We start from the raw sequence: 20,836 nt of genomic DNA, 5'->3' as shown, positions 1-20,836 counted from the left end.
TCAAGGCTGGAGGATTCAGAAATTTTTTGATCCGAATTCTAGGAAGGGTGGCATTGGCTTTGTTGTTCGTGACTTTTGAAGGCAGATTGTTAGCAGGAATGGTCTTCCAGTAACTTGCATGAAAGAGAGCTTCTCATACTCGTACCAACTTCAACTTTCACAAGCAAACCTGCCAATTTTCGTAAATCATGAATAAAGTAAACTCTGCGATCACCTAGATTCTTGACCACATTGCACCTATGAAGTCTCTACGATGCTTTAGATTCTCAAATTGGATTCAACACATGTACAAATTGTCAACAATTTAACTCAACAAGCTTACACATAAGGGAACAGAGGACTATGCATTTAAATGTGGAACTATGAGCATCCTGCATTTGCTAAGCCGTCACTTTTAGGCGTGGAGGTACACCATGTGGTACAATATGGGAAGTACAAAGACTTGACATCTTTACTTCCGTTGTTTTTTAGGTTGGGGCTCAAAGTGGACATCCGCCTGCAAATTTAAACTTTTTCAGTGGATAAGATGGTAAAAAATTGAGTAAGCATTCGACATAAATTCAATTAACATATAGTCATAAATTTCCTGCTTAGATAATTGGTAAGGACTTCTGATTTCTCAAACTACCGGTCCAAGATATGATATGCACATTGACAACGAGATTGGTGTACACAAATAACCAGAATGCATGATTCCATAGTAGCTCATGGCCAATAAAAAAAACAAAAGTACCAAGGATGTAAAGTGAATCAGAGCAGACAAAATAGACTACATTTACAATGATTATAAAATGCTTTCAGATCCATCTATAAAATGTTTTCTTGTTATATTTATTGTTTTATTATGTATTATTCTCTCCCACTGAAAGCTAGAGAAACTATACATGAAAAAGAAGGGGAAGAAGGAGAAATAAGAACGCAAAAATAAATAAATAAATAAATAAATTACACGCATGCAGAGAGGGAATACAAAAAGAAAAGAAAACTAATAGAACAAACTAGAAACTGGAAAGGTCGAAAGGTAGAAATTTGAAACTTATACAGTTTGAAGAGAAAGATAAGTTATAGCTGCAGTAGTTATTGGAGATTTCAATCTCGTGACAAATAGAGAACATATATTCCTCCATCCAAATCCGCAATACACATGATGTATATGACCCACATGTCCACCAACTACATAAAAACCCATAAGACATTGATCCACAAGGGGACCATCAGCCCTTGCATAATATGTATAATGCTTTGTGAGAACCATACAAGGCATCAAATACCTCCACATCACCTTAAGTTCATCTATGGATCCATGGATAAGAGTTTTGCACTAAATAAACATCAGCATACAAACTGAAGTCTACCTCCATTAAAAGAATTTGTTGCCTCAGTCATCCAATTATGTGACTCAATAAATTGAATTCAATGTATTTCCGCTAATCTTCAGACGAATGTGATTGAAATAAGCATTTCATTATACAGTAGTACTGAGTTAATGTAGTACAGTACATATAACAAGACATATGCTTTGATGCTAAGCTAAGGTGGAGGAAATGGAATTTTCATTGCAAGAGATCTATAACGACTGCTATGTTATAAAATTAAAATAAAATAAATAAACGGTACTCACTACCTAAAAAAAATAATTTTTTCAAGTTTCCAGAATTGTAGCTGCGCAGGAAGCTAGGGATGATGCAGAATTAGTGGGAAACTTGATGAACAAGTTATAGGTTTTAAGGCTGTAAAGGGTCTGGTTATTTAGAAAGCAGCAGAATTTTATGAAAATAAGGATATGGAATCAAGTAAATTACAGGATAAGAGATACCAGCATTAAACCAGTATGGGAATAAGATAGACCGACTATGGTGGCCCCAGTAAGGGTTTGACGCATAAGCCCTAGAGAGGCCTCAGCGTTCACACCAAGGATTAGGTTGCATCACACCCAGGGTTAGTAGCATCACACCCAGGGATAGTTGCATCACACCCATGACTAGTACACGGTCACACCCAGGGTTAGTTGTATCACAGAAACCTGGAGAAAAGCAAAGGCTTTCAAATTTGTCCAAAGCTTGGAAAGGAAGGCTAAGATAAACCTAGAGCAACTAATGTCTTATAAATAAAGAACCTTCCTATTCTGTCCTAAGAAAATATCCTAATATAGCAGTATTTATTGACGCATGAGTCTATATTAAACTCCAAATCCAATCATGAACCCAGCAAGGCCCATTACAGTCAACAGGATGCCTGATCAAGTCACCAGGTCTTTCGATAAACCCTAGAGGTCTTCCACCTATGTATTTACCGAGTAGCCTTTTCTCATAATAGGCATGAGCAGAATCAGCAGATAGATTGTGATATGGTGATGCAGGAAGGAGAGTAGTTTAAGAAAGAGAGACTTTAGAAGGGAAAAGTAGAATGAGGGAGGGAGGTCAGGGGAGAGAAACCAAGGCACAGCCTTCAACTCATTCTAATCCGATTTGAAAGTACAATAGATAACCATACTTATAAGCTTCAAAGACAACTCTTAGACTTCTAGAATACCATAAGACTATAACTGCTCAAACTTATTGATAGTAAGACATTAATACTCTTAAAGCACTAAACTCATAATTATTCTTGTAACTGAAAATTAATCTAACAAGGCCCTTAAACTACCATGGAGACTTTCCTTTGGACCAAAAAAGGTTGGGCTTAGTTTTAGGCTTCCACGCAGGACATTTCTTTTCCAGCCAACTAAAGGCTGCTTCATCATATGGTTCTTTTTTTTTCCTATTGTAAGTTGACTCCTTGTCCACATTTCACTGCATGCATTTTTTTTCTTATTTATTAAAAACAAAAGACACCTTTGTCTACAGCTACTACAATTGAGAATTGGTAGAAAATGCTTACGGCGGTTGAAAGCTGCTCGCGGATATAAGCCATTGATCGTAGCATGGCACCTAATGTATCCCTCGACACTTGAAACTTAACTTCCGACTCCCCTGTAGTAGTCTCTGTGTCTTGAAGCTGAAGAATAGGGTGGAAGAAGCTTTGTATTAATAATGCAAAAACTAAAAGTAAACAAGAGACAAAACCCCACTCCTCAACTTACAAACTGATTTGCTATTCCTCCTTTCAATGACAACAACAACATACAACAATAAAGTAACAATTGATCATCCCAGTGACTTTATTCAGAGATGGCCAACTCCTTATGTAACAATTGTCAAGCAAGAAAAATGGAAACTCTCCAGTACCGAGTGAGATTAGTACAGGAATGCCTGCTACTGTATCACCACCTTAGAAGAGCAAAAGCCAGAGAAGAGTATATGTGTTCTACACACGCTTACATATTATATAGGAAAAATTGCCGATTTGCCCTCCAAACTTGGCCATAACTGTCAATTTACACCCCCAACTTACAATTGAGTCAATATGCCTCCTAAACTTGGTAGGAATTGCCGATTTACACCCCATCAGTTAAGTTTAACATTTTCCATCCAATTTTAAATCACATGTCATGCATATGAGGGGTACTGTGGTCAACAATCTTTTGAATAATTAGAATAAAATGAAGAAAAACAATCTTTATAAGCATTTTTTTTGTTTTTGTTCTTTAAAACATATTATTTTCTATTTACACGGAATAAATATGTTAAAGAAATAAAAAATATATAGTTATAATCAAATATATATTCAAGAAAAAATTTTGAAAAAGGGAATCAGTATGTAGAGAATGAGATTATTATTTACAAGTAATGATTTATATCTTACTAACACAGTGGGATGGGTAAAAGGATTCTGTTAAAAAAAATTTAAGATTATTTATTTATATAATTTTTTATTTACATGAAATGAGTATGTAGAAAAAAAATATATATATAAATAACCTAAACCGATATTTTCACATATTTTTTCCATTTATTTTTATTTTTATTATTGATATAAATAATATATAATTACAACAGTACCCCTCACATGCATGTAATGTGACTCAAAATTGGATGGAAAAAAATGTTAAACTTAATAGAAGGGGTGCAAATCGGCAATTTTTACCAAGTTTAGGAGGTAAAATTGACCCAATTGCAAATTGAGGGTGTAAATGACAATTTTAGCCAAATTCATGGTGTATTTTGACAATTTTGCCTATTATATATACATATGAACTTAATCAAACACACACACACACAGATATATATATATATATATATAACGAGAGAGAGAGAGAGAGAGAGAGAGAGAGAGAGAGAGAGAGTGACCAGATTCTAGACTAGTTTAACTTTGAACATGGACTGGGCAGCACTGAACTTGAACACTAGTCTATCATTCCAGTTGAGATAGACCAATTACAAATGCGCTTACAATAATCAACTAAGAAACCAACAATAGAACACACGACTACAAAAAGGGATGCAATGACATTTTGATAATCCAAAATTAGAGCTTGAAATTTTGATTTTTGTACTTTCAAATTTATAATATAACACACGACTACAAAAAGGGATGCAATGAAATTTGATTTTTGTACCTTTAAATTTATAACAGCAACCTTATTAGCTGGAATTGAGAGCTGGTCACTAATGTAGGCCATAGACCTCAACATTGGCTCCAATGAAATCCTCGAGAGCTGAAACTTAACCTCTAATTCTGCTGATGGAATCCTGCTATAATCTTGCAACTGCAGTGGTTATAAGTAGAACGTTTTAGAAAAAAAAATGAAACAGTTTCTCATATGCTAAAAAAATGTGACAGTGTAAAAGAGAAGTGATCACTAGCGCAATACTAAAGGTCATAATTTTTAAAGGCCTTCATGTATAATAGAGATAGAATATCATAATTTTTAAAGGACTTCATGTATAAATGCACTGATATCTGGTTTATTAAGATTTAATACAGCCAGATTTTCCTAACTAGAAAATCAGAAAGTTACAACTAGTTTCATAATTTCACTTTATACACGCACCTTCAGGTTGATGACAGCTACTCTATTTCCTGGTGCTGAATTCTTGTTCTCCATAACCCAAGTCATTGACTTAAGTTGCGGAAGTACCACCTATAGAAAAGCCTCCAGATCAATACCATGACTTTGCACTCAGAACAATAGGGAAGACAATAAAAAAGCACAAAAAAAAAAGATAAATGCATGAACAGACACAACCAAAACAAAACAAAAATGAAAAACTAAAAAGAAATATTCCTTACCATATTCTCAGGTGTACCATCATCCCGTAGAAGGGACACCGGGGCCATTCGTGGCAAATTCAAATCAGAAACAGCTTGTGCTGGTCCACCAGCATCATTAAGATTAAACCGCTTCATAACTTCATCTTGGCGTGGCCACAACAAAGGGGTCATATCTGAATTTGATGTAGAGTTGTTCTTGTCCTCGTAGCCAGTCCCAGTAAGGTGAGAGGTGGGAGGTGTAACTTTGGCTACGTTTCTCCTCACAACAGACACCTTCTTCCCACCATCTCGAAGAGCAGCCATTGCTGAATTAAAAGTTTCTATAGTAGTTGCCCCATCCTCTGCATATTTAATGGCTTCCCGACAGAGATTGTTATACCGTAATGTCAGAGACTCTTGGTCACGCAACTCACCACTACGTTCATCTAGGCCAGTTCCATTCTTTGCATTTCTTGTCCAACGTTTCAAAATATAATGGGAAGGTAGTGTAAGCACATTTGTCACTGTAAAGACTGTTAAAATATGTCTACAAAGGATACCCGAATACTCAAACAATTGACAACTACAGTTGGCTCTCGTCTCAGGATAGTTTAATGTAACAATGTAGGCCTTGTGGTCATCCTCAAATTTTGCAACTCTGAATGTGCTGATAGCTCCATCACCTTCAATTCTATTTGCCGTGTACACAAATGTTTCAACAAGCTCTTCCTGAAATTTCGCAAAAATTTTTCTTGTATACAGATTGGCCGCTTGTTTTTCCATGGGCGATGGTGTTCTCAATACTGGAGTAGTGCAGATTGTATCGAAGTCAGCTTCTACTTCCCTTTCAAACCAGTTCTCCAATGCTCTTTCATACTGCCTAAAGAACATTGGTAATGTGGTCTGCTGATTCACATAACCTTCAAAGAAGGAAGCCTCATACCCTTGATTAGGAGATATGGCAGCGAAAAAGGAATCCCGGAAATACACGGGCACCCATTGAGCACGAGCACTATATAAAGATTGAAGCCAATCATTTCTCCTGAGATCATACTTTTCAAGGACACAATCCCAAGACAATTCAAACTCCTCGATCGTTTCAGTCAAGTTGATACAATTATAAAGGTCCACCTGAAAATTTGGATGTGCATGACATACGTGAGCCAACCTTTCCTGGCCTTCTCTCAGAACATGCCACTTGCTTATGCAATGGCGAACTTCTGGAAACACCTGAGAAACTGCAGTCTGTATGGCTCTGTCTTGATCAGTGGTAATAGATACAGGTCGGCGATCATTCATCGCAGTAAGGAATGTCTTGAGTAACCAACTAAAAGATGCCTCTGACTCATCTAGAAGTAATGCACAACCAAACAAGATTGTCTGACCATGATGGTTCACTTCAGAAAAGGGCGCAAATGGCACTCTGTACTGGTTTACTCTGTATGTAGTATCAAGCGTAACAGTATCACCAAAATGAGAGTAAGCTGCCCGTGACCTTGCATCTGACCAAAACACGTTACCCATGCGATTATCTTCATCAAGTTGTATCGCATAAAAGAAACCAGGGTTTTCAGCCTGCATTTTCTTGAAATACTCGAGCAGATTCTGAGCGTCCTTGCCTAATGTCCTCCTTCGACTAGGAGGCCGAACAGGAGTTACTGGAGCAGTACTCTTGACTTGCCGATTTGCTTCTGCAGATGAAGCACTCCTAATTGGACGGTTCTTCTCTAAAGTTGCACGGCTCCCATCCATGGAGACATACATTACACCACTGGGAACAATGCCCACCCCCTGATACGCTTCCGCCACATTCTTGGCAGCTCCAGCAAAATGGCGCCGAGGCCGGATATAATGCACTCCAGGACTCGTTAATGCATGACTATGCTCCTTAACAAACTTGGTCGAAACCCATCTATTACCACCCCTCGACTCTATCCTAAGCATGGCGTCGCAACCATCACCATGTCTCCTCTTCACACCCTCTTTCCCACACACAAACTCCCGAGCAGTGGTAGCTCCATCGGGGTTAGACCGACTAGACTGGCCTACTCTGGAGCTAAACCCCAGCCTTCTGGCGTACTCCTCATACAAATTCCTGGCAGCCTCCTCGGAATGAAACTCCATGCCCACATAGGGCTCAGGAATCTCCCCCTCCTCGTCGTGAGCCCGAGGATTCTCCCCATTGTTCACTTCTCCACCTCCACTACCTTGGGCGTCGCCTTCGTCTCCCGTTCCACTATGCCCTACTGCTCCTACATTAATCACTTGAACATCCATACCAAATTGAACTCACAGAGACCTTCGTCGGTATTAAGAATTCAAAACCCTAGCCGCTGAAACTTGACTTGCAGATCTGGAGAAGAAGATGAAAAAAGGGAAAGAAGATTCAGAAAGAGATGAGAGGGCATGCCTGTTCGTGTTCCTCCATCGAATTAACAGAAGCAGTTGAGGGATAAAGGAAAACCCAACTCAAATTCTCGCCGGAATCAAAACCTGAAGATGAGGAGAAAAGGAAACAGAAAGGGAATTGGGATCTCGCAGACAAAATCCAAAGGGGGTTGCATGACTTGCATCCAATGAATCAATTTGAATCCGTTTTAGCGATTTGATTTTATAATTTGAAGATAAATGGAGTGAATGATTTGGAGGTGAGAAACTGAGAATAATGGTCAGTGTCTGCGTTTGAAGAAAGAGGAGGAAGAAACAGAAATCTTATTTCGTTCGAGAAAGGCTCATTATATAATATATAAATATATATATATATCGGGTATCGGCTAATTGAAAAAAAAAAAAAACTCGCTCTTATCCCGAATTTTTTTATTAATTATTAAATTATATACGAATAAATATAATTATTAATTTAATCTATTACAAACAATAGATTCTAGATATTTGAAACGTTAATCTACAAAACTACAATACTTTACTTAAGACATACGACTGATACGAGCCATATATTGTAGTGGTTAACATGATATATATATTTTTTCGAGCTGCCGACAGTTTCTCTTAAAACTGGGATAGTAAAAATAAATACAACTCAATGATTAATCATATACTTCTCCAAACTAACCATAATCGTAAATAGGATAATATGATAACCAAATTGATAGTTGACTTCATGTGATTCGCTTGACGCCCCATTGTGTTTTTTGCATAAACTAATATAATCAAAACTTAAGGCAACTGAAGCAATATCATATGTTTGTGTTAATTAAAGTGGGAAATTCTGAAAATTTACATGTACCTCATGGTGAGTGACGCCACCGTGAAGCATGTTTCTAACAAAGATTTGGCGTTTAAATGTAATCTTATTTGATTTCTACCCTAAGTGTTGTTAAACTTGATTGCATACAATTTAGATGAGGTCCTAAGTCAACCTAAACGTCAATAGAAATCATGCATGATTAAATGTTCCCCTAAGGCTCTAACTGTATTGGTGTCTAAAAGTATGTAATCATATAAATTAGAATGCATGATAGAACCAAACTTGTAATTATGTGGTGCATTGGTGAATTTGGTTTAGTTTGGTAAAGAGAAGTCGATCATGTAAATAGTAATTTAGGTTTTATTGTAGTAGTTAATAATCAATCTCAAACCCCCCATTATTTGTTAACACAAAAAGTTTAGAGTTCCCTTCACCCGGACTAAACGATCTCTGCTTATTTTATACTAAAGATGACATTTTACAGGGTTAATTGTGTGACGCTCATGCGTGCTAACAATTTTGGCGCAGTTGCCAGGGAATTGAGAAAATCTCAATTATTTGAAGTGTTAATTTTGTACTATATTGTGATTTGTGTAATTGTATATTTGTAAAAATAAATTCCTGTGAACAATACGGTGAATAGTAAATCGTTAAAAAAATCGTGCACAGTGCCATTCTGTAAACAAAAAAATTTACTTTATTTGTTTTATTCTTGTAAAGTGTACAAATGTAAAAACAATACTAGTAAATTGTAAAAAAAATAAAAACAAAAATTTGTTGTTAATTTATTCTTTGTTTATGTGTTATTTCTTACGTTTTGTAGTAGTATGCGTATAGGAATATTTGATACATTTCGTTAAATTTTTAGGAAGTTAAATATTTATTTATTCTTAGTTTATTGTAAGTTTTAAAGTAAACGAAATAAGTAAAGTCAATTTTGTTAATATTAGCTTTAACCCTCTATTTGTACTTTGCTAAGGTCGTTTAAGGTTGATGGCGACTTTTAACATTTTGTAAGCAGTCTAATACACATATTTATTCCGATCTAAGTAAGGGGCATGCTATTTTCATTACCCTGGTTTAAGGTTTACAAAATTGGATCTCAAAGGCTCATAGATTGACATACATCTCAGTGATGGAGTCGACAATGGAAACATCCTTTCGAAGGTGTAGCCTCCATGGTGTCCAACAAATGAGTTATGCCTTACGACTATCTCTGAATCTAGCTATCCAGCCTTCTGAAACAAATGAATAAGTTTGTGTTTAGACAACATACTTGGGCTGCACGTACACCTTGCTTTATAACTTAGAAAATAACTTTGTATAAATAAGTATATATAGTTTCAAAAGAAAATGATACCTTAAAAGTTAAAGGTATATCGGATAAAAGCAAGACCTTACCTGGGGTTGTCTCAGTCCATTACACAGTTAGCTCATCCGCTCCATGTACCTTAAATTTTACGATTGTGTGAATAAAATCAATTAGACATAGTGTTAGTCCTACATTTATGTAAAAACAAAAAGAAGAAAGAAAAACAAAGAAAGAGAAACGAAGAAAAAGAAAGAAATAAATAAAGTCTTTATTTACTCATACTTGTATTTCATATTATGTAAAGTTGCTAACACTTAGTCTTTTCAGACACATGAATGTCCAAGTTTAGTGGCGCATCTCTCAAACTTAGTGAACGCCTGAAGATAATTCAACTACAAGGAGAGGGAGATAACGTTTTCATCAACTCAGATTGTTCATTTCACGAAGGAAGAGACTTTGAATCAATTTCACCATTTTCAACTTCATCAAGTTTTAGTGGGCTTAATCCATTGTTCTTTGAGGATCCAGAGTTAGAATTGTTGACAAGTCTGTGTCCTTTGAGCCAATTGAATTTCGATTTACCTAATCCAGAGCCCACAGTTCAAAACCCAACACAGGAAAACCCAGTTCCAAAACCATAAATGGCATCGATCAGAGAGCAGAATGGCCAAGTAGAAGGAGCAGTTGGGGGGACAACACCCTCTAACATAGCGTACCTTGTTCCAGAGGAGGACAAGATGAGTGATTTTGTGTTAAAGAGTGGGTTCTTACATCATTTTCCTAAGTTCCATGGACTCTCAGGAGATGACCCCAGCAAAATACTTTCCCCATGCATTCTCATTATATCAAGTCAGAGGCTCGTAAAGGCTGTTCGTTTACATGGCGTAGATTTTAAAGGGAATGGATCTACAGTGTAGGGGGCTCAAATATCAAATAGGCAGTGGTGAGAGTATATCGGTGTGGGATGATCCTTGGATTCCCTATAGTTTCAAACTATTCTCTTGTCCGATGGCGGGGTTTGATTCAATGGATGTGGCAGAACTGATTGATGAAGGTGGTGGAGTGTGGGGTGGTGGCTTTTGAATGAGTTGTTTACCAAGGGTGAAGCTAGGAGTATTGCTGCAATCCCTCTTAGCATGGTGGGGGGAGATGATTTGTTGACTTGGCACTATGATCATAAGGGCATGTATTTAGTGAAGAATGGTTATTTTGTTCACATGTTGTTAGCTAAAGTCGGGGTTGAGGCAGGCTCTTTCGCAAACTCTGGTGTCGGTGATAGGTTTTGAAGAAAATTGTGGAAAGTTGCAGCTCCCCATAAGGTCTGTATGCTTGTGTGGCGCGTGATTAAGGAGGTGTTGCCTACTTGAGTAGCTATAAAGAAGAGGAGAGTAGAGTTGGAGATAAAGTGCCCTCTTTGTGAAATGGCAGCTGAAGATAGTAGACACATGTTCATGGACTGTGTGGTGACCGAGGTTTTTTGGAGAATGTGTCCTTTCCCAATGAAGCCAAGCTCGTAGATGTCATTTTCTATTGGTGAATGGATAAGAGACATTGATGAGCTTGTCAAGTGAGTAGCTTGCTATGTTTTCTCTCTCTTTGGATTATATAGTCTGAACGCAATAGAGTGGTTTTGAAATAATGGGGTCTTTAATCTTGTGGCCATGTGGAAAAGTCTACGCTCGTTGAGGGATGAGTTTGGGGGGTGTTGTTCCTCAAAAGGCATTTTTGTGAGGAGGGTGAAAACAAAGTGGGAACTTCCTCCTCAAGGCAGACTCAAAATTAATATTGATGGTAGTTTCAAGACATCGAATGGTTGTGGTGGTATTGGTGTTGTTGTTCGAGATGATCACAGTGTGTGTATGGTTGTGGTGATACTTTATCAAGGTTGGGATGAGATTGAGGTAGAGTCAGATTATGCATTACTTGTTAATGTCCTTGCGGTGGGTGATGCGGATTTGTCTTTTGTGGGATGGGTGATGGAGGACTGTAAGCGGTATGCTGCTTCTTTTCTTTATTTAACTTTTCGTCACATATATCGAGAAACAAATGGTGTGGCCGATATGCTTTTTCATCTTGCTCATCATGGAGATGTTGATGATTTTTGGTTAGCAGAAACACTCGTTATTATTCGGGATGTTCTCTATGAGGATAATTGTAGTGTTTCTAGGGTTTTCGTAATAATAATACTAATAACCTTGCTAGAACCAGTGTCTCAAGCTATATTATATAAAAAAAAAACCTAATGTGACATTGTGAGAGAAATGTCTAAATATGTGAGATTATGTTAAAATTCAAAGAAGATAGGTATGAATATGCTTAGAATGAAAAGAATAACTCGAATTGAGGAACCTTGGGCTTCAATTTTGTTGGCATAGGCTTATGCCCGCCATAATCAGCGCAACTATCAGCACACTAAGACTAATAAATAGCTCAGCCTCGCAATACCAGCAGTGAGTCAGCCACACTAGTTGTGCAACGGGCCGCCCCGCGACCCAAACCGACTACGGACGCGCCCTCACGCGCTTCCCAAAGAAGGCTCCAGAGAACACTTTAACTAGACTTTGTCCTACATCGGAAGATGAGTGAATGATCCACCTCAATTCAACTATAAAATGTCAAACCCTTTACCTCATAAGGTAAGTGCATTTAACTACCCACTGTTACTCTGCATAAATTATTACCAACTTGACTTGAGCATCAGAGAGTTGAAGACTACGCCACTATGGTCTCCACTTTGACAACTCGTGCTACTTGTGACAGGAAAGGAATGAGGAGCACGGCGTATCGCATCAACAAAAAGTGTAGCGTATTGTATCAGCACAATTCACTACGTTAACAAGTTTAATCGGAATAATTTGGAGCACCACCATGGACCAACCACGCTTAAATCTATTGCCAAACGGCAAAATTAAGCCGAAATTAAAAGAAGAATGGAAAATAAGAAGAAAAAGAGTGTAAGAAAAACAAATCAGTTCGGAAAATATTTTAAAAGTGATGATTTTCTAATTTTGTTTTAAAATTTGTTTACTATTTTATAATTTCTAATTAAATGAGATAACTTTTTTATAATTAGAAAAAATTGACCTAACTTTTTTATAATTTAGGTTGCTATTTTTAGTACTAATTTATAGTTTGCCTAAAAAATGTCAGTTTCTATTCATTCCTCCAAAACAGTACTTATACCTCCATTTTTTAACAATTTCGTTTGAACCTTTTTAACGCATTTGAAATTACGAAAAAGATATAAGAGTGCAAAAAAAAAAAAACAAGAAATTTTTTAACATGCCTATTTTATAATTTTTCGTTTTTCTTCAATTATCTATTTATTTCAGGCTAACCGTAAATCGGAATAGTAAATTGAATAAGATAATTTAATTATTTTCACATTTTATTATTAACAAATAAAATAAATAACATTATTAATTTTTATGTATTAATCGAAAAATTATATAAAATTTTGATAAACTTTGTTTCAGAGAAAAAATTGTTCTAAAGATATTAGTGTTGAATTTACTATTCGGCGAATTTCAAATGAATGAGTGAAAAAAAACAATATTATTAATTATGAATCTAGGAGTGAAAAATAAAATTAATTTAGGAAGAATAATGATGTAATTTCTAAAGAATTTTTCGATTTGTTTATAATAATTGAATATATAAGTGGAATTAGAAAGATATTAAAAGTTATTTAAGATTAAAAAAACATATTTGGTTAGCGTCAAAACGACGCGTTTTGCTCCCAGCGTCAATTTGACGCGTTTGCTCCCAACTCCCAGCGTCAAAACGACGCGTTTTGGTGCTCCTTATAAAAGGAGATCGAGGGATTCCAGTTGTTCCACCTTACAACTTTGGCTCTCTTCGTCTCTCTCAATTCTCTGCGTATTCTCAATTCTCTTCTGCTTTCACAATCGAAAGTCGATCTGCCCTCTCTCAATTCTCCTCTTGTGCTCTCACGATTGAAAGCTTTCAATCATCGGTGAATTGGAAAAAAGATGTCGGTGCAGATGATGATGGTGAGGGACGCCGGAGCTCCGGTGTTTTTCCGCCGTCCTTTGATCGCGCTTCCTCGGGCTCATGCCGTGGGGTTTGCGATCGCTCCCCCTCCTCCCCCTCCCCCTCCTTGCATTCAATTTCACTTGCCGATTCCTCATTTCTCTCATCCGGCGCCGATTTCCGATAAGGTAGAGGTTCGCCGGGTCTGCCGCTACAATCTCAAGATGGAGTTGGCCATTATTGAGGGCATGGTGAGGAGAGGGTACCGGTTCGCTTCTTTTGATACTGAATTTCCCGGCACTGTGGTTCCGTCGGGAATTGACCGCCGGTTTCTGTCCCAAGCGGGTCCCGATGAGGTTTACCGAATGATGAGGGATAATGTGAACCAAACTCACATTATTCAACTCGGCTTTACGATTTCCGACCCAAATGGCCGTCTTCCGGTTGTTAATGGTGCCTATTGCTGCTGGGAGTTCAACTTTAGGGATTTCGACGTCGATTCGGACTCGCATCTGCGAAACAACGACTCCATTGAGTTGTTGAAGCGTCAAGGAATCGATTTCGATGAAAACAAGCGGTCTGGTATATCATCTTGTGATTTTGCACTTGAAACTCGGAGGTCTAGGTTGATAGAGTTGCTTCCTTGTTTGACTTGGGTCACTTTCCATTGTTCCTATGATTTCGGATACTTAATTAGAATTCTCTCCGGAGAAGCCTTGCCTGATGGCATTGAGGAATTCATGGGGCTGGTTAGGAAGTACTGTGGGCCTAGTGTTTATGACCTCAAGTTTATGATCAGGTTCTGCCCTGGTCTGTTTGGTGGTTTGGAAAGAGTGGCTAACACACTTGATGTTGGCCGTGTGGCGGGAAGTTCCCACCAGGCTGGTTCTGATAGTCTGCTCACTTTGCAGACTTTCTTTAAACTTTTGTCGTCTGAGAAAGATAAGCACAACCATGAATTGTATGAAAAGCTACGTGATGAGTGTAGAGGGATTTTATATGCTCTAGGCAGTTTGCAGTACCACTGATTCTTATTTGTCTTTCTAATGCCTGACATTTCATGATTCAGCAATTTTTCAGGTGCGATGGTCTCCCCATCAGTGAAGAAAGGCGATGCAATACTAGCTGGCACGGGTCCAAACAAAATGGTGTCTCTGATGAGAAGGATGAGGTAATCATCAGTTCGCCCATGTCCTGTTTATTGATAATAATCTGCATAAAACTACTGGTAATATGCTTTGTTTTTGGTATTCATCTAAACTGCACTTCTAGACTTCTAGTCTTTGTTTGATGGAACTGGGATATCGTTTTTCCTTTTTTCCCTCCCTCTTTAGTCATTGCCAGCTTCATGCCCTCCTCGAACAACTCGAGCTTTATTCTACTAGAAATGCAGCATAAATGTCTTATTGCACTTTCGCGCGCACACATTGATTGTGTTATGGTGAAACTGTATTGTGAGTAATAAGTGATATGTTCATTTGTAAATCTTATTCACGTCTATGGTAGTTGGTAGTTAGTACTCAGCAGCATGTTTGGTCTCTTATTATTCGTGTTTACTGCATATTTATGCATCTGATTGGCCTTTAGATATTGATTCTGCCTCTGTACTATAATATAATCTATAGGATGTTTTATTTCTGTTGAATTTTTAAATGCATGGGGATATACAGGGTTTAATTATGAAAGGACTTTTTATTGATATTTTATGCTGTACACTTGATAAGTAGGCTTTGTATGTTCATCTCCTTGGCTTACTTGTAAGATACATTTCTTAGGTTTTGATTTATGGAAGTTGTTCTCTAATAATTTCATGTTTCTCCTATTTAGTTGTTTAGGGTTGCAAAGGAGAATGTCAGTTAGAAAGTAATTTGTGCTGATTGTTTGTAATTATTGTTCTCACTATGTCGTCTGGTATTTGATGATGTTGGTGTTTAGTGGATGCTTTGGGTTGTTTAACAGTTGGAGAGTATACCTAATGATCCTGCTTTGTAATTGGAGGCCACTACTCAGTTTCAAAAGCTATTATCAATCGGTATGACACTAGTTGCGGTAGAGTTCACATTCCTCTTTTGATGTACTTTCGTCTCAATATGTTGATTCTTTTTTTTTTAGATTTGTGTAGAATGCAGCCCTCCAATTAATGAGGTCATAAAGGCGGGTGCGGTCCCGCAATTCGTGGAATTCCTTGGAAGGCAGGATCTGCCACAACTACAGGTATGAATTATCTGTGTAGTTGTTTCTTGTAGTCAAAATTAGTCTTCTGATGTGTACGGAAACTGAATTTGACCTCCTTAATTGTGTGCAGTTTGAAGCTGCAGGGCCCATGACCGATGTTGCGTCTGGAACATCTGAGGATAATTGAGTTCTTATTGAACACAATGCAGTTCCCCTGTTTGTGCAGCTATTAACCTCTGCTAGGGATGATGTCAGAGAGCAGTTTCTCACTCTCCCTTTTACTATTTTCATTAACTTGATAGCCCAGTATTAAAAAAATTTGGGCAGTTTATGTTCATATTTTCACTGGTTATACAAGTCATAGTGTTTCTTCATATCACTTTTAAGGAATTTTGTTTGTTTGGTTGTACTAGTAATTGGGTTGATTTCTTGTATCTCTTTTTTTGAACAGTCTGTATGGGCTCTGTTAATGTAATTGGCGACTCACCAAGTTGCAGGGATCTTGTTCTTACACAGGGTGCATGACTGCCATTGCTAGCCTAGTTGAATGAAATATCAAGTTAACTATCCATGCTGAGGAATGCTACATGGACTTTATCTAACTTTGTGGCAAGCTGCCCACACAGTTTGAACAGGTTTGTGGACATTTTTGATACTGAGTTTCCTGGCACTATGGTTGCAGTACCACCGATTATCTTCATTTTTATTGTTTTAAATTGTGTGCAGTGATTGACATTTCATGATTCAACAATTTTGCAGGTGTGATGGTCTTCCCAATCAGTGGAGAAAGGTGATGCAATACCAGCTGGGCACCGGCCTCGAAACAAAAAGGTGTTTATGATGATAAGGTAAACCTCTAGTCTCCCAAGTCTTGTTGATTGATAATCGCATAACATGTATCTGTGAATTGTAATGCATTAATTGTTATTGGTATTAAAATCTATGCTGCAATTTTGTTATCTGACTTGTAATAAAATGATACAGAATATGATAGAAACCAAATACCAATCAATCTGCTGCATCCCTGTAACAAGAAAAGGCCACTCGATAAATAACACAGGTGGAAGACCTCTGGGGTTTATTCAAAGCCTCGTAAAGGATTCCAAGGCTAAAGGCTTGATTAGGCATCATGTAGATTGTTATCAGTCTTGCTGGTTTCTTTGTTTATTTGGGAATTTAATATACGCTTAAGTGCTGTGAATTATTGCTAGATTTCTTCATGATTGCTTTAGTGCAGAATTGGACGGTCTTTGTTATTGGAATTTTATCGTAGTTGCTCTAGATATATCTTAGCCGCCCTTTATGAAGCATGGACAAAATTCGAAGCCTTTGCTTCTCTCCTGATTAGTGTGTACAACGAACCTGGTTGTGATTCAAATAACACTGGCTGTGTGATACCTAGTAGTTCCGTCTTATTCCCATTCTTGTGTGTTGAAAGTTTCTCTTATCCTGCTGTTTTCTTGATCGATATCCTTAATTTGCTGCTTTTAATATAACCAAACCACTTTAGAGCCTTCAAAATAGAATTTGTTCGTCAGGTTTTCGCACTTGTCCCGCATCACTCCTAGTTCCCTGCAAAGCTAAATTCTAGAAACTTAGAAAAAATGAATACTTCCTATTTAGGCAATGATGTACCGTATGGTATTCTAGAACATCATCCCACTGATACTCTTAGACATGGCAGATTATGATGGATTTCTTACATTGAGAATTTCAATTTCATTTCCTATTTAGGCAATGATGTACCGTACAGTATTCTAGAACATCTAGAACAGTGATCGGCCGAGTGCATTCCATAGAATTCTTTCTTCCAGTCCCTTCAAAGGCCAGGTCAGTTCTCAGTTACAATTCCAAAGAAATGAATAGATTTGAGTTCTCTTCATTTGATTTAGTTTAATCTGTTATTAAAAGAACAAAGACGGTCATCAGATAGCTTTATTAATGAGGATTTCGTAAAGATGTTGATATGGTATTGAGTGGCCCTTCATTTTCAGTGCCTGGGAACTTCAAGTATGTTTTTCTTTAGATTGTATTAAATAATGATTGATCTGGGTTGGATTTATTCGGTGGATGTGGTAATTATTATATAACCTAGAATCAGTACTGGTGAAAGAGCTGAAAATGCTGTGGGATACTCAAAAGGATCATGTGGAAGTGGAACTATAACAAAACCGTGAATGATTTGGTACTACTGATGTGTGTTGGATTTTTGACAGTTTATGGAAAGCTTAATGTTTTGGCTTCATCATCCTTTACTCAGTGTAAATGTGGTCAAGTTAGTACATTAAGGAAGATTCATAGCCTGATAGCCTCATCTCAAACTGCCGATAGTGCAAAAGTTTTGGTGCAGCAATTGGTTTGGTATTATTTTGGTGTCTGGTTTGCAGTGCAGTTGCTGATGGTTGGGCTCAGTGTTGATTTGGTTTAATTAGTGATTGGCTCAGTATTAGGTAACTGTGTGTCCCTAGTGTAGTTGTCTTGTAGGCTTCCTCACCCAAGGAACAATGTACATGTATATTGTAAATGATTATTTTATCTATATCAATCTGATTGCTCCTCGTCTTTTTCTATTCAATGTTACATGTTTTGGGTTTTACACACAGTGAGATGAAAATGGCTTCATGTTTATTTATTCGGATATCCTTCTTCTCATCTTGAAGTGTAGCCTAATGAATGCATTAGTTTCTACGTCATTGGTTACAGAAATCTCTACAAAATGTTTCAGTCGTCTACTGTCATAAAATGAACTGGTTTCCACAAGAAGTAATTTATTGTTTGATAAAGCTTCCTAAACTATGGGAGGAGTGCCTTTGCCTACTGATGAAAAGACACCAAAATGAGTCTATATCTCTATATAGACTTAAAGTGGGGAGGAATCTGTCAAAAACACCTAACGGAGGAAATTGGTGAAATAAAATCGTCCTGAAAATAAATATGGAAGATGGCGAATTGGTCTCACCCATATGTACAGTTTCAGGATGAGAACTATTACATGCATAACACGATTTCAAGTTATACAAATCAGTGTTGTAAACTAAAACAGCTTAAACATGCTATATTCCTACTGCATTGCAAAGATTACAAGATCAGATAAGAATACAAGTGCTAGTTTTGACAGGAAACAACTGCAAATAGATTATTAGAGTTATAGTTTAGGCTGCAAACATCATGAAGAGATTTTATATTAAACCAGATACACAGATAGCCATGAAAATCCCACAGTAATTATTACATAATTTTCAGTGGATATTGATTGTTATTGAATCCACATCTCGCATAGCCTATGATATTCATGTCAGAGATTTTGGCTTATTTGAAGATGAGGGTATTTGCGGTCTTCACACATTCGTTACTCTCCAGTTCTTATAACAATTTTGCTTCTAATTTGTAGTCCGAGGTTTTGTGACCGGAAGTACTGATACATCATCATGGACGGTCTACGGAAATGGCACCCGAAATTACTGTGGCAATGTACTTCCAGACAGTGCGCTTTGTCATTAATGTCTGTGATCTTTCTACTTCTAAAGGTTTTGTCTGAAATTTTATTGATGTTACAGGCTTGGTAAAAAGCCAAAAGTTTCCTGCAAATATACTCACACCAACAACTAAGGCTGCAGGTCATGACGTTCCTGTTACTCCAGATGAGGTTGGTCTCTTTGATATTCTTTTGTCACTTTAAAAGGGAGAGGAAGGAAAAGAGAGACACATGTTAGGCTAGGCTATTAGGCTGACAAGCTTGTTAGTGAAGATGTTAAGCCAAGTCAAAAGGGGAGAGAAGGTCATGCTGGAGATGGAAAGTTAGCATTACGTTTTGGATTTTCTATCCACTTTGACATCTTTTATGTATGTGTTTCTTCCATTTATTCAAAGTACTAAAATCTATGTGGGGAATTTTTTTTTTTGCAGATTTTATTGAACGCAGACTGATAAGTGAAGCCGATTATGATGAAGTAAGTCAGAAAGCATTGAGGCTGTTCGAGTATGGACAGGTAATTTGCTTTTTCTTGAGATCTTAAGTTAGGCTTCTGAAAATGTAGTTACCGGAAAACATAATGGGACTACCTCTTTAAAAGCATCAATATCTGAATAAAATCATAGTCTTGCTATCTAGCAAACACATGGAATAGAATGAAGGCTACGTGAGGAGAAGAAGATGAAGCATGAACAACACATCTTTTGATTAGTTTCTAACTTTCTATAGTCTTTTCCATAAATTTTCTTATGTTTGTTTTTCCTCATAAGTAATACATATGATTTGATATAGGACCTTAAAAATTACATGCACTGTTGTCTTTAATACGTTGCTTTGTTTATCCCTAGACACATGGACTAAACGTTTTAGGCTTTATGGTGTAATTTTGTTATAAGTCATATACGATCAAGTCGATTCCATAATATTGGTCGATTTATGATACACACTTATAGGCAACTATTGTAGCTGAAACATATATTGATCTATCAGCTTCTTATCTGAATATAATCTTATCATTTCTGTAATGGTGCAGCGTGTGGCTTTGGCGTATGGGTTTGATATTGGTAGACACAAAGTATGGAAAACCGTAAATGTGATTGATGAGGTATTATTGTTGTCTTGTGTAAAGTATTTATCATTCTTCCCCGGCCACTTACTATGTACATTTTAGTTTAAATCATATGAGAAAGGGACTATGAGAAATGTGGGGCATTTATTCTTGGGACGCATTCGGGCTTCTCAGCAGAAACAGTTTCTCCTGATATAGATCAGTGGGCACAATTAAGCCCCATGATTTTTAGTTTACCGTTTATCTTGACTAGTTACATGTATGGTGTCTTGATATAGAGGTTTGCTCGGTTGAGGAATAGCTTTTAAGAGACTGGAAGTGACGTGAATTAACAGGCTGAAAATAAATACATAGCACATGATAAATGCTCAACATATGAGATTAAATCCATATATTCACATTAGGAAAATCACATGATTCATTTCACAAAAATAGAAAAAGAAAAAGGAACTTAAACTCACAAAAATAGAAAAA

General features: G+C 37.1%; 2 protein-coding genes across 17 annotated transcripts in view; one reads left to right on the top strand and one right to left on the bottom strand.

Moving 5' to 3' along the window:
- Positions 1–149: 149 nt before the first annotated feature.
- Positions 150–7,837, bottom strand: LOC126801492 (protein FAR1-RELATED SEQUENCE 3). The gene is made up of 5 exons (XM_050528854.1): positions 5,173–7,837; positions 4,934–5,023; positions 4,499–4,648; positions 2,881–2,997; positions 150–496 (listed from the first exon to the last, which is right to left on the bottom strand). Exons 1-5 carry the CDS (start codon positions 7,408–7,410, stop codon positions 452–454), a joined length of 2,640 nt encoding a protein of 879 aa, XP_050384811.1. The 5' UTR covers positions 7,411–7,837; the 3' UTR covers positions 150–451.
- A 5,668-nt stretch (positions 7,838–13,505) lies between these two features.
- The window catches only part of LOC126803212 (probable CCR4-associated factor 1 homolog 11), a 74,222-nt gene continuing 66,891 nt past the window's right edge, over positions 13,506–20,836 (top strand). For 5 of the 16 annotated variants that reach the window (XM_050530981.1, XM_050530978.1, XM_050530985.1 and 2 more), the window contains exons 1-6: positions 13,506–14,228; positions 14,727–14,817; positions 15,582–15,678; positions 15,759–15,860; positions 15,952–16,456; positions 16,581–16,669. In XM_050530981.1, coding sequence (XP_050386938.1) covers positions 13,646–14,228; positions 14,727–14,817; positions 15,582–15,678; positions 15,759–15,860; positions 15,952–16,008 — 930 coding nt within the window. In that variant the 5' untranslated portion in view covers positions 13,506–13,645 and the 3' untranslated portion in view covers positions 16,009–16,456; positions 16,581–16,669. Of the gene's footprint in view, positions 14,818–15,581; positions 15,679–15,758; positions 15,861–15,951; positions 16,457–16,580; positions 16,670–16,805; positions 17,074–17,444; positions 18,380–20,836 lie in introns of those variants that run through there. The other 11 variants (XM_050530982.1, XM_050530977.1, XM_050530979.1 and 8 more) reach the window with 11 other exon arrangements.

The sequence above is a fragment of the Argentina anserina genome, chromosome 7, assembly GCF_933775445.1.
Source record: "Argentina anserina chromosome 7, drPotAnse1.1, whole genome shotgun sequence".
NCBI lineage: Eukaryota > Viridiplantae > Streptophyta > Magnoliopsida > Rosales > Rosaceae > Argentina > Argentina anserina.
Note: the sequence above shows the minus strand (reverse complement) of the source record. Positions and strands in the feature narration are given on the sequence as shown.

Coding starts and splice junctions, on each gene's coding strand:
- LOC126801492 (XM_050528854.1), bottom strand. CDS start 7,410: ATGGATGTTCAAGTGATTAATGTAGGAGCAGTAGGGCATAGTGGAACG. Junction 5,024..5,172: donor ATGGTACACCTGAGAATATG/GTAAGGAATATT, acceptor GCTTTTCTATAG/GTGGTACTTCCGCAACTTAA. Junction 2,998..4,498: donor TTGCTGTTATAAATTTAAAG/GTACAAAAATCA, acceptor CCTATTCTTCAG/CTTCAAGACACAGAGACTAC.